At 44.4% G+C, this 13,044-nt stretch overlaps 1 protein-coding gene across 4 annotated transcripts in view; it reads left to right on the forward strand.

Annotated features, from left to right (window-relative positions):
* Window positions 1–13,044, forward strand: part of TJP1 (tight junction protein 1) — a 623,857-nt gene that overhangs the window by 101,326 nt on the left and 509,487 nt on the right. For all 4 annotated transcript variants that reach the window (XM_077263881.1, XM_077263886.1, XM_077263888.1 and 1 more), the window contains exon 2: window positions 7,232–7,364. In XM_077263881.1, coding sequence (XP_077119996.1) covers window positions 7,232–7,364 — 133 coding nt within the window. The remainder of the gene's footprint in view (window positions 1–7,231; window positions 7,365–13,044) is intronic.

Below are 13,044 nucleotides of genomic sequence, written 5' to 3' on the forward strand. Positions count from 1 at the left end.
CTGTCTATATGTACATTCTGCCTCTCAAAAATTGGGATAAGGTTCAGGTCACATTTATCCTGTGCTCTGCGCTGATTGCTTACATTGGGGTTCCCAAGGAAAACCGAAAAACCACGATGCAGACAAAACCCCTGACTGAATCACTTTGGACTCCGTCTGGTCTCTGTTTTAGCAGTGTCCCATCATTTTAGACGTCTTTTTAGCGCTCAAATGTGTGATCGACCACAGTTCTGTGCACGCCTAAGAAGATGGATACCACCGGATCAGACTCCAAACAGAATTCTATGTGTCTCCATCTGCCTCATTGTGGTGGGTGGTTCGTCGGGAGTCTGAATCACATTTTTGTGGGGTTTACACATAAATCCCGACATAAGTGCTAAGTGTAAAACACAACATTGAAAGCGATAAAAAAATATTACCAATAAAAATCTTAATATATCCCGCACCTCAGGGGCTCCGTTAATAGAGCCCACAATCCATTCAAACGGAATCTGATTTCTAAAAGCCAAGTAGCACTCTTTCCCATCTGATCTCTGCTGTGTGCTCAAACAGTAAGTGTACAACCACATATTGGGTACTGCCACATTCAGTAAAAATTGCATAACAAATTATGGGACCCATTTTCTTCTATTACCCCTCGTGAAGATTATTTATTTGGTGTTAAAACTGTATTTTAGTACAATTTTTTTTTTTCACATCTAAATGTTATGAGTGAATCACCTGTAGGTTATAAATGCTGAGTACACCCCTATATGAATTACTTGAGGAGTCTAGTTTCCAAAATGGAGTCACTTGTGGGGTGTTTCTGCTGTTTTCGCGCAGCAGGGACTCGGTTAGGCCTGTCCCACACGTCCAGATAATTCCGGTACCGGAAAAATCGGTACCGGAGTTATCCGTGTCCGTGTGTCCATGAGCTCACGTAGGCCATCCGTGTGGCACACGTGCGACACACGTGCGGCAGCCGTGTGCCGCCTGGGTACCACATGGTGCGTGCAGGAGAGACAGCGCTACAGTAAGCGCTGTCGCCCCAGCATGGTGCTGATGCCGCCATTCATCCGTTCTCTCCAGCACTCGCTGGGGAGAAGGGATGAAAAATCTTGTTTTTTTGTGTTTCAAATAAACTTTAGGGCATCCTCCACCCTCCCACCCCCTGTGCGCCCGGCCGCCGGCATTAAATTACTCACCCGCCTCCCTCGACGCTTGCTCTCCGCCCCGCAGCTTTTCCTGTATGAGCGGTCACGTGGTGCCGCTCATTACAGTTGATGAATATGCGGCTCCACCTCCCATAGGGTTGGAGCCGCATATTCATCACTGTAATGGGCGGCACCACGTGACCGCTCATACAGGAGAAGATGCGGCGCGGAGAGGAGAGAGGAGACATCGCGGGAGCTAGGTGAGTATTTCTCTGCATCTGCAAGGGGCCGGGCGGCGCACTGGGGATGGGAGGACACCACCAAAGTTTATTTTTAACAAAAAAATAGAAAAAATTGATCTTTCATCTCTTCTCTCCAGCGAACGCTGCGGGGGAGAAGAGATGAATTAAGCCTTCAGAACCACGCGGGGGGACAGCGCTTACTGTAAGCTCTGTCTCCAGCACGGCACACGGACTGCACACGGAAAACATCCGTGTGCGGTACGTGTTATACACGGACCCATTGACTTTAATGGGTCCGTGTAATCCGTGCGCTCCCACGAACACTGACATGTCTCCGTGTTTGGCACACGGAGACACGGTCCGCAAAAAATCAATGACATCTGCACAGATGCATTGATTTCAATGTGTCTACGTGTGTCAGTGGCTCCGGTACGTGAGAAAACTGACACCTCACGTACCGGAATCACTGACGTGTGAAACCGGCCTTAAGGTACCTTCACATGAAACGACTTTACAACGAGAACGACAACGATCCGTGACGTTGCAGCGTCCTGGATAGCGATATCGTTGTGTTTGACACGCAGCAGCGATCTGGATCCTGCTGTGATATCGCTGGTCGTTGCTGAAAGTCCAGAACTTTATTTGGTCGTCAGACCGGTGTGTATCGTCAGGTTTGGCACCAAAAGCAACGATACCAGCGATGTTTTACGCTGGTAACCAGGGTAAATACCGGGTTACTAAGCGCAGGGCCGCGCTTAGTAACCCGATGTTTACTGGTTACCAGCGTAAAAGTAAAAAAAACAAACAGTACATACTCACCTGCGCGTCCCCTGCCGTCCGCTTCCTGCTCTGACTGACTGCCGGCCCTAAAGTGAAAGTAAAAGCACAGCGGTGACGTCACCGCTCTGCTGTTAGGGCCGGCGCTCACACAGTACAGGAAGCGGACGCCGGGGGACGCGCAGGTGAGCATGTACTGTTTGTTATTTTTACTTTTACGCTGGTAACCAGGGTAAACATCGGGTTACTAAGCGCGGCCCTGCGCTTAGCAACCCGATGTTTACCCTGGTTACCCGGGGACCTCGGCATCGTTGGTCGCTGGAGAGCGGTCTGTGTGACAGCTCTCCAGCGACCAAACAGCGACGCTGCAGCGATCGGCATCGTTGTCGCTATCGCTGCAGCGTCGCTTCGTGTGAAGGTTCCTTTACTGGAACCAACAATCTGTTCAAATAGAATCCATAAGCCAATTAGCGCTCCTGGTCTATTTTCTCCTATCACCCCTCATGTACATCATAAATTTGGTGCTAAAACAGTATTTTAGTGGAAAAATTTAATTTGTTGTTTTCTCATCTAAATGTTATAAAGTTTTGTGAATCATTTGTAGGTTAAAATGCTCAGTACACCACTAGATGAATTCCTTGTGGGGTCTAGTTTCCAAAATGGTGTCACTTTTGGGGGGCTCCTGCTGTTCATCTCTGCATGTCAGGGGATCTACAAATGCAACTTGGCATTCACAATCTATTCCAGAAAAATGTACTCTCCAAAAATGAAACGCCACTGTTGCCTTTCTGAGCCCTGACATGTGCCCAAACAGCAGTTTTTAACCACATATGGAGTAGTATCGCATTCAAGAGAAATTGCGTAACAAATTATGGGGTACATTTTCTCTTATTATACATTGGGAAAATTACAAATTTGATGCAAAAAGAACATTTTAGTGAAAAAAAAACACCAATTTTTATTTTCACATCTACGTTTTAAAAAGTTCTGTGAAGCACATATTGGTTCAACATGCTCAACATGGCCCTAGATGAATTCCTTGATGAGTCTACTTTTGAAAATGGGGTCACTTATGGGGGTTTCTGATGTTTTGGAACCTCATTGGCTGTGCAAGAGAGACATGGTATCTGCAGTTAATTCCAGCCAAATTTACATTCCAAATACCAAATGTTGCTTCTTCCCTTCCAAGCCCTGCTGTATGTGTAAACGGCATTTTTTTTACTACATGTGTGGTATCGCCGTGCTCAGAAGTAAGTGGATAACAAACTGTTAGATCCACTTATACGTGTTACCTGTTGCAAAAGTGAAAAAACTGGGGCTAAAGCAACATTTCCATGAAAAAAATAAAAATTTTCAATATGATGACTTAATGTTATCAAATTCTATGTAGCACTTGTGGGTTCAAAATGCTCACTATACCCCTGAATAAAAGCCTCGATGGGTGTCATTTCCAAAATGGGGTCACTTATGAGAAGTTTCTGCTGTTTAGCACTGTAGGGGCCCTGCAAATGCGACATGGCACCCACAATCTGTTTCTTCCAAATTTGTGTTCCAAAATTCAAATGGTGTTCCTTCCATTCCAAGCCCTGCCATTTGTCCAAAGAGAGGTTTCTGACCACATGTGGGGTATCAGCACGCTCAGAATAAACTAGGTCAAATCAAACAACTGAGGGCACCACAAATATGTTTGGGATCAACCAAGCACATACTTAGAAAGTGATTAACATAGTGCAAAACGAAGTATGCAAAAGCTATGGGATCACCAAATAAAAAAATCCTTTATTAGAAACAACACAAAGGGGACATGGAACACATAAAAACATTTAAAAAACCATTAGGTGATAAATGCACTTTTATTCATATACAATCAAACAGGCCCAAAAGTAACAGCAGTCAAGAGCATGTCCATCCAATATTGTCCTTTGAGATTTCAGGGTCACTGTACTTGGATTTGGCTTCAGGCAGCTCATATCCACATGCATAACCTAGCACGGCATTACATGGCCTACGTTTGTGTATCACAAAATAAATCCGAGGCCGTGGATACTTTACTGGCGGTCCATCCATCAGCGATACACTGTGTAGGGTAGAGACGTTCCAGTGCTCTGACAGTCTACATTGGAGCACCCCAAACAAGGAGAAAGAAACTAGGAGGCTTCAGTGCGGTTTTGAAGAAAATTTAGAAAGACTAGAAATTCTACGTAATTCCCCAGCGTATTATATGGATATAATTTACAGGTTCTTAGTCAGTATTAGCGTTGAATGGATGCAGTGTGCAGTATCAATATTTTCAGATGACTTGACTAATCTATGTCACCGTTGACATGTTAGGGCTTGTATTCATACACACTGACAGTCCTAATAATGAGAACGTCACTGTTTTGCTTTGTTTTGCAATTCATTACAATGTTAATTTGCAGGGAAAAAAATCATCTGTCATCGCACTCATTAAGTACTGTCAGGCCCTTCTGCTTTCAATAGACATTACCATGTCAAATAAAGCTGCTTACACTAACTGGTACTGTACTCCTCCGATGAAAGGGACGTGTGCTAAGCTTTTGATGTGCTGTGGTTAACCTCTTTTCATTGTCTGGAAGTAAATAACTCACAAGGCCAAAGATCCTTCAAGTGTTGTGTAAAGGTACCGTCACACATAACGATTTCGTTAACGATATAGTTGCTTTTTGTGACGTAGCAACGATATCGTTAACGAAATCGTTATGCGTGACAGCGACCAACGATCAGGCCCCTGCTGGGAGATCGTTGGTCGCTGCGAATGATCAGGACCTTTTTTTGGTCGCTGATCACCCGCTGTCATCGCTGCATCGGCGTGTGTGATGCCAATCCAGCGATGTCTTCACTGGTAACCAGGGTAAATATCGGGTTAATAAGCGCAGGGCCGCGCTTAGTAACCCGATGTTTACCCTGGTTACCATTGTAAATGTAAAAAAAAAAAAACAGTACATACTCACATTCCGGTGTCTGTCACGTCCCTCGCCGTCAGCTTCCCACACTGACTGTGAGCGCCGGCCGTAAAGCACAGCGGTGACGTCACCGCTGTGCTGTGCTTTACAGCCGGCGCTGACACAGTCATTTTACATTTACAATGGTAACCAGGGTAAACATCGGGTTACTAAGCGCGGCCCTGCGCTTAGTAACCCGATGTTTACCCTGGTTCGCCGGGGACTTCGGCATCGTTGGTCACTGGAGAGCTGTCTGTGTGACAGCTCTCTTAGAACACCCAGGCCTTAATATCCCTAGCATTATGTAGGCAAGGATTTAAAGTGTAAATCTAGCCACCAAAAGTAGCAGTAAACTTGCTGAGTAAAGGGGTAGACAAACTGCCCTATTTCCCATTCAAGGATCACATTGCAGTGCACAGACTGGTCCGGCACCTCTCCTGACCTGAGCGTGACAGCGTGATGTATTTCTATGCAGCTGTCACGCTCAGGTCAGGAGAGCAGACAGGCAGCATGAGGATTCCAATGTGATCTTCTCACGAGAAATATGGCCACCTGTCTGCCCTCTAAGGGACCTCATACACAGTAGATAGCTGTCGGCCAATGGATGTTTTGGCCAATTGTTTGACCGACAACTATATCTCCTCATTACTCAGGACACTAAAGTGCTTGCCCAGCACTCTTGTATGGTCTATCAGAGAGCCACCGCCAGGGATTTCTGGTGATGGCTTATCTCACTGAAATTGGACAAGCTGGATCCTTATCTCCCCTTACATCATCTGTGGGAGTGGAGTTGATAGACTCCCATGCACATTAGACTCTTGCCTTAAGGTACCTTCACACTAAACGATATCGCTAGCGATCCGTGACGTTGCAGCGTCCTGGCTAGCGATATCGTTGAGTTTGACACGCAGCAGCGATCAGGATCCTGCTGTGATATCGCTGGTCGTTGGTTAAAGTTCAGAACTTTATTTGGTCGTCAGATCGCCGTGTATCGTTGTGTTTGACAGCAAAAGCAACGATACCAGCGATGTTTTACAATGGTAACCAGGGTAAATATCGGGTTACTAAGCGCAGGGCCGCGCTTAGTAACCCGATGTTTACCCTGGTTACCAGAGTAAAATGTAAAAAAACAAACAGTACATACTCACCTTCGCGTCCCCCGGCGTTCGCTTCCTGCACTGACTGAGCGGCGGCCGTAAAGTGAAAGCACAGCACAGCGGTGACGTCACCGCTCTGCTGTTACGGCCGGCGCTCAGTCAGTGCAGGAAGCGGACGCCGGGGGACGCGAAGGTGAGTATGTAGTGTTTGTTTTTTTACATTTTACACTGGTAACCAGGGTAAACATCGGGTTACTAAGCGCGGCCCTGCGCTTAGCAACCCGATGTTTACCCTGGTTACCCGGGGACCTCGGCATCGTTGGTCGCTGGAGAGCTGTCTGTGTGACAGCTCTCCAGCGACCAAACAGCGACGCTGCAGCGATCGGCATCGTTGTCTGTATCGCTGCAGCGTCACTAAGTGTGAAGGTACCTTTAGCCCACCAATTCTGAAAATAATGTAGGGTACTTAGTTGACACTATTTTAAAAAGTGTAAAAGTCATCCCACTGTGACAAGGTGTACTGCTCAGAATGGTTCCTTACCTTCACTATGTGACAGCAGGCCTTAAGATAGACTGGGCAGAGCAGGACCTAGACATGAAATTTCACACCCTTGGAAAGTTAAATAGAAAAGATGCAAAACCCAAAAATGGGGGTTCTTGACCCTATATGTACAGAGTGCAAGGTACTAGAGCGAAACCAAAGAAATTGTCTTTCTCTTGCCTTCTCAAGGCCTTACATAATGCCAATTTTTTTTTTCTTTTACGCAGGCCCGTAAGTCAGCGGCCATACGGTCGAGGGATAATCAGGCCCATGTGCGTCTGGCTGTTGGTCCTGCACCCTAAAGGGGTTCCCGTTTCTCCCCTGCGCCGGGAAGGGGGGATACGTGGCAGAGGCAAACCCCTTTTGGGATGGACAAAAGCCAAAAAGTTTTTTGATACCCAAGTGAATACCTCCTCGGTGCTTCAAATGATTAGGAATACTGTTAATATCAATTAAAACAATGAATGTTATATTGCAGGGTCACCCCATCCTCGGAGAACCCCAATGCAGCCACTTCCAGTACTAGTCAAGGAAAGCCATCTCTACGGAGAATAAAGGGACGAATCCACAGAAGCAAAAGCCTGGATAGTGTGGACCTCTGTGAGTTCAATGTAAGTGCTCAGAATATTTCTTTTTTATGGTTAGACTTTCTGTGTTTTGGAGATAAGGCGACTCTTGTGCTTCGCTTTCTCACTGCCACTATATCCCAATGAAAATAAAAAGGTAACCAACCTACGCAAACCTATACAGGATAACGGTCCATTGCTTACTGATTCATCTATCTGTATACCGTATCTATATACTACCCATTGACCTATTACCTATAGAGAACCCGTAGTATAAAGAGAGTCATTTTTAATTTTGGAAACCTTTATTTGGGAGACAGCAGATTTCTGCTTTCCAGATGGCAGTGAGTAAAGCTGGCATATCAGTCACGGAAATGATTTGCAGATAAACACATTTTCATCCTGATCCATAGGTTATTGCTATAAATCATCTGGAAATGCTGTACCATTTTTTTTATTTGATGCCAATATCAACTGGCTATCAGTTATATGAACTATTTTGTTACTCTTAAAACCTAAGATTAACATTTCAGTTACTGCCTCCCCACTCAAAAAAAAAAAATCATACATTTTGCAGGCATTGGAGGAGTATCACGTTAAAATCTTTATGAAGCGTCTCACGGATAATGTCTTGAGTTGATGTGGGCGCCATTTGATGCCATTCATTGATTTTAGAAACTACGTACTAGTTATAGCCTTGCATTTTTAGATGTGTCAGCAAGGCAATGTAACCTAGTCGGCTGCCTTTCAAGGTGGTTTTCCAGGGCTTTCATTAAAGGAAGCATATGGTATCTAAAAAATAAAAATAGGGCAAAATCACACTGCAAGATCGGAACCGCAAGGTGGTAGTGATTTTTTTAATCAGGGGTAATTGAAAGGCATCTTGGATCTGCACTAGTAATCAGAGTTGATGTTTTCCCTACATTCTTGCAATGCTATATTCAGACATGCTAAAGCCCAGTTGGAGTGGAAATAGTCTTTATTAAACCGTGATTTAGTATTTTATTTTTAGATATATGTGTTAAGAGGATCTGATAAATGGAAGAGAAACAATATCCTTTGCACACAGACCTGTTACTTATTATGCCAGTGTTATACTTGATCATAACCATTATACTCTCCAATGCACTGATTAGATTGAGCATATATGATGACTAAGCGAAGAAAATATTAGTCATGATCATATACTTGCTGAGTATATTGCTAATTGGCCAGGACCCCAGCGATGCCAAGAAATAATTCTGACCTCTGAGCCCCTAACCTGATCTTTATCAAAAGAAAACATGGAACAAAATGTCACTGTCCCTATTGGGATTCAAATCCAATTTCCCTATCAGTATGTTTTAGATGTTGGAGAGAAAACCAGAGTACCATGGGAGATCCCAGCGTTGTACATAGAGAACATATAAACTTCATGCAGATAATGGTCACATTTAAGGCCAGGATCCCAGTGCTGCAAAGCAACAGTGCTGACCACTAAGCCCCTATACTAGTCTTTATCAAAAGCAAAAATGCAACAAATTGTTCAATATAAAAACATTCAGGGATATTACATTACATTAAAAATTAGAATATTGTTAATAGTGTTGTCTCCTAACAAATGGACAAAGCTGTCAAGATTACACCTATCAGTGTGTCTGGAGTCAGTGAATGACTATTCTGCATTGCAATCTAGGGCAGGAGCATGCTGAGCTGTCGGTATATTGATTGAGAGATACGCCGTCCAATTGCAAGCTGGGGCATGCTGAACTGTCAGTTTCTTGAATGACAGTTTAGCTGTCCAATCAGTGCCGGGGCTTTCTCCATGTGTTTCCTGTTCAGATTAATTACCTGGCTCTGATTTAGACTTCTGCCAATTGTAGCCTTGCTGAAGTGTTGTGTGTTGGCTCTGTGCTCCTGGGCTTGTATTCTGATCTTTCCTGCTCGACCTTATATTTGCCTTGACCATCCGTTTGCCTAGCCCTTTTGTCGTGATAAGCTACCTTCTTGGAATTCTGACCTTGGACTGTTACCTGACTACACCTTTGTCTCACCCCTCTGTCTATGACGTATCCTCGTGGCTTTTGACCTCAGACCGCTTCACGATTCAAGACTGGTTCTGAGATTAGGATTGAGGACACTTAGGTTGGAAATACCCACCGACAGCACATCGTTACTTCAGAACTTTGTCCAGCTGGTAACAGTGGAATTCACATTTAAAGTGGGAACACTTCACTCTGAGTCGATCTCCTGCTATGTTTTGGATAATTAGCCTGCTGGATTGGTATTGGGGTTTCTATGGCTGCGCACTCACAATCCTGTTATTGATTGGTGTCAGAAGGATATTGTTAAGTGGAGCCTGAACTGTCATAAAAAGAAGTCTTAGTTCTGTACAAATTTTCTCCGCTAGTCTGAAGGGTTGGCCAGGGTGCCTGAAAGACTTTCGAGATGTGTTCTCGGAAAAAAAGACAGAGATACTACCTCCCCATCATCCTTATGACTATTTTTTTAAACTTGATCTTAGAGGGGCTTATAATTTGATACACATTCAAAAGGGGGTCTTTTTGAAAATCTTGTCATACCTTTTGGGTTAACCATTGCACCACCTGTCTTTCACTATTTTATGAATAATAACTTTTCTGATATTATTAGAAGGTTTATTATGGTATACCTTGATGACATTCTTATTTTTTCTCCTGATCTGGATTCGCACTATGAACATGTCCGTTTTGTATTATAAAAGCACAGGGAATATTCTTTGTTTACTAACTTAGAGGCATGTACTTTTTCTGTTCACAAAATGTCTTTCCTAGGGTTCAATCTTGTGTCCTTAAAGCATTGCAACATTTTCTAGGATTCATAATTACTATGGAAATTGTATTAAGGGATTTTCACAGATCATTAAACCTCTTACTGATCTCACACGTAAGGGGGCTGATCTTAAAGTTTGGTTGCCAGATACTATTGGAGTCTTTAGTAAATTGGAAAGGTGCTTCATGTGCGCTCCGGTTTTAATCCAACCCAATCTCCAGAAACCATTCATCATAGAGGTGGATGCTTCAGAGGTCTAAGTAGGAGCTGTATTATCTCAGGGTTCCAAAACTCTGACCAACTTGCGGCCAGGTGCATTTTTCTCTTGGAAATTTTCATCTGCTAAGAGAAAATATGATGTTGGGAATCGCAAGCTGCTCAGTGTCAAATTAGTTTTTGAAGTATGGAGACATTTTTTGGAGAGCGCTATTCATCGGGTCAATCTTGTGGCAGATCATAAAAATGTAGCTTATATTGAATGTGCTTAACCCCTTCATGACCTTGGGATTTTTCGTTTTTCCGTGTTCGTTTTTCACTCCCCTCCTTCCCAGAGCCATAACTTTTTTATTTTTCCGTCAATATGGCCATGTGAGTGCTTATTTTTTGCGGGACGAGTTGTACTTTTGAACAACATCATTGGTTTTACCATGTAGTGTACTAGAAAACGGGAAAAAAATTCCAAGTGCGGTGAAATTGCAAAAAAAGTGCAATAAGTGCAATCCCACACTTGTTTTTTGCTTGGCTTTTTTGCTAGGTTCACTAAATGCTAAAACTGACCAGCCATTATGATTCTCCAGGTCAGTACGAGTTCATAGACACCTAACATGACTAGGTTATTTTTTATCCAAGTGGTGAAAAAAATTCCAAACTTTGCTAAAAAAAAAATAAATAAAATTGCGCCATTTTCCGATACTCGTAGCGTCTCCATTTTTCATAATCTGGGGTCGGTTGAGAGCTTATTTTTTGCGTGCCGAGCTGGCGTTTTTATTGATTCCAATTCGGTGCAGATACGTTCTTTTAATCGCCCGTTATTGCATTTTAATGCAATGTCGCGGCGACCAAAAAAAGTAATTCTGGCGTTTCGATTTTTTTTCTCGTTACGCCGTTTAGCGATCAGGTTAATGCTTTTTTTTTATTGATAGATCGGGCGATTCTGAACGTGGAGATACCAAATATGTGTAGGTTTGATTTTTTTTTTATTGATTTATTTTGATTGGGGCGAAAGGGGGGTGATTTAAACTTTTATATTTTTTTTATTTTTTTCACATTTTTTTTTACTTTTTTTTTTTTACTTTTGCCATGCTTCAATAGCCTCCATGGGAGGCTAGAAGCAGGCACAGCACGATCGCCTCTGCTACATAGCAGCGATCTGCTGTTCGCTGCTATGTAGTAGAAAATCAGGTGTGCTGTGAGCGCCGACCACAGGGTGGCGCTCACAGCTACCGGCGATCAGTAACCATAGAGGTCTCTAGGACCTCTATGGTTACAATGGAGAAGCATCGCCGACCTCCGATCATGTGACGGGGGTCAGCGATGCGCTCATATCCGGCCGCCCGGCCGGATGCGGTAGTTAAATGCAGCTGTCTGCGTTTGACAGCGGCATTTAACTAGTTAATAGCGGCGGGTGAATCGCGATTTCACCCGCCACTATTGCGGGCACATGTCAGCTGTTCAAAACAGCTGACATGTCCCGGTGTAACAGGCCAAAGTAACCCCGTCCCAGATTAACCCCGGGTATAATTTGGCCTAGGCCAGAGTATACCCCGGGGTATAAACTGGCCTAGGCCAAACTATACCCAGGCATAAAATGGCCTAGGCCAAACTATACCCCGGGGTGTAAAATAGCCTAGGCCAAACTATACCCCTCCAGGCCACATTATACCCCCCAGGGTTAAAGTGGCCTAGGCTACATTTAACCCTGGGTATATTTTGGCCTAGGCCAAACTATACCTAAGGATGTAAAACAGCCTAGGCCAAACTATAACAGGCCACACTATACCCTCAGGCCAGACTATAGCCTTTTACTGGTTGCTATGGGATTTTACATGGCCACTTTATCCTAGCAACGCCCTGGATACGGTTGGAAAAGGGGTTTATCTACCTTGGGGGGCACCCTCACAGCACTGCGGGGAAGCCGGGGAACCCTTTTACTGGTTGCTATGGGATTTTACATGACCAATTTATCCTAGCAACGCCTTGTATACGCTTGGAAAAGGGGTTAATCTACCTTGGGGGCACCCTCACAGCACTGCGGGGTGGGTGGGGATCCCTTTTACTGGTTGCTATGGGATTTTACATGGCCACTTTATCCTAGCAACGCCCTGGATACGGTTGGAAAAGGGGTTTATCTACCTTGGGGGCACCCTCACAGCACTGCGGGGAAGCCGGGGAACCCTTTTACTGGTTGCTATGGGATTTTACATGACCAATTTATCCTAGCAACGCCTTGTATACGCTTGGAAAAGGGGTTAATCTACCTTGGAGGACACCCTCACAGCACTGCGGGGTGGGTGGGGATCCCTTTTACTGGTTGCTATGGGATTTTACATGGCCACTTTATCCTAGCAACGCCCTGGATACGGTTGGAAAAGGGGTTTATCTACCTTGGGGGCACCCTCACAGCACTGCGGGGAAGCCGGGGAACCCTTTTACTGGTTGCTATGGGATTTTACATGGCCACTTTATCCTAGCAACGCCTTGGATACGCTTGGAAAAGGGGCTTATCTACCTTGGGGGCACTGTCGCAGCATTGCATGGAGGCTGGGGAACTCTTTTCCTGGTTGCTAAGCGATTTCAAATGATCAATCTAAGGTACTTACACCATGTAAAACCCTATAGCAAGCAGGGTGCCCCCAAGGTAGATAAACCCCTTTTCCAAGCATATACAAGGCATTGCTAGGATAAAGTGGTCATGTAAAATCCCATAGCAACCAGT

Source organism: Ranitomeya variabilis, chromosome 5, assembly GCF_051348905.1.
Source record: "Ranitomeya variabilis isolate aRanVar5 chromosome 5, aRanVar5.hap1, whole genome shotgun sequence".
NCBI lineage: Eukaryota > Metazoa > Chordata > Amphibia > Anura > Dendrobatidae > Ranitomeya > Ranitomeya variabilis.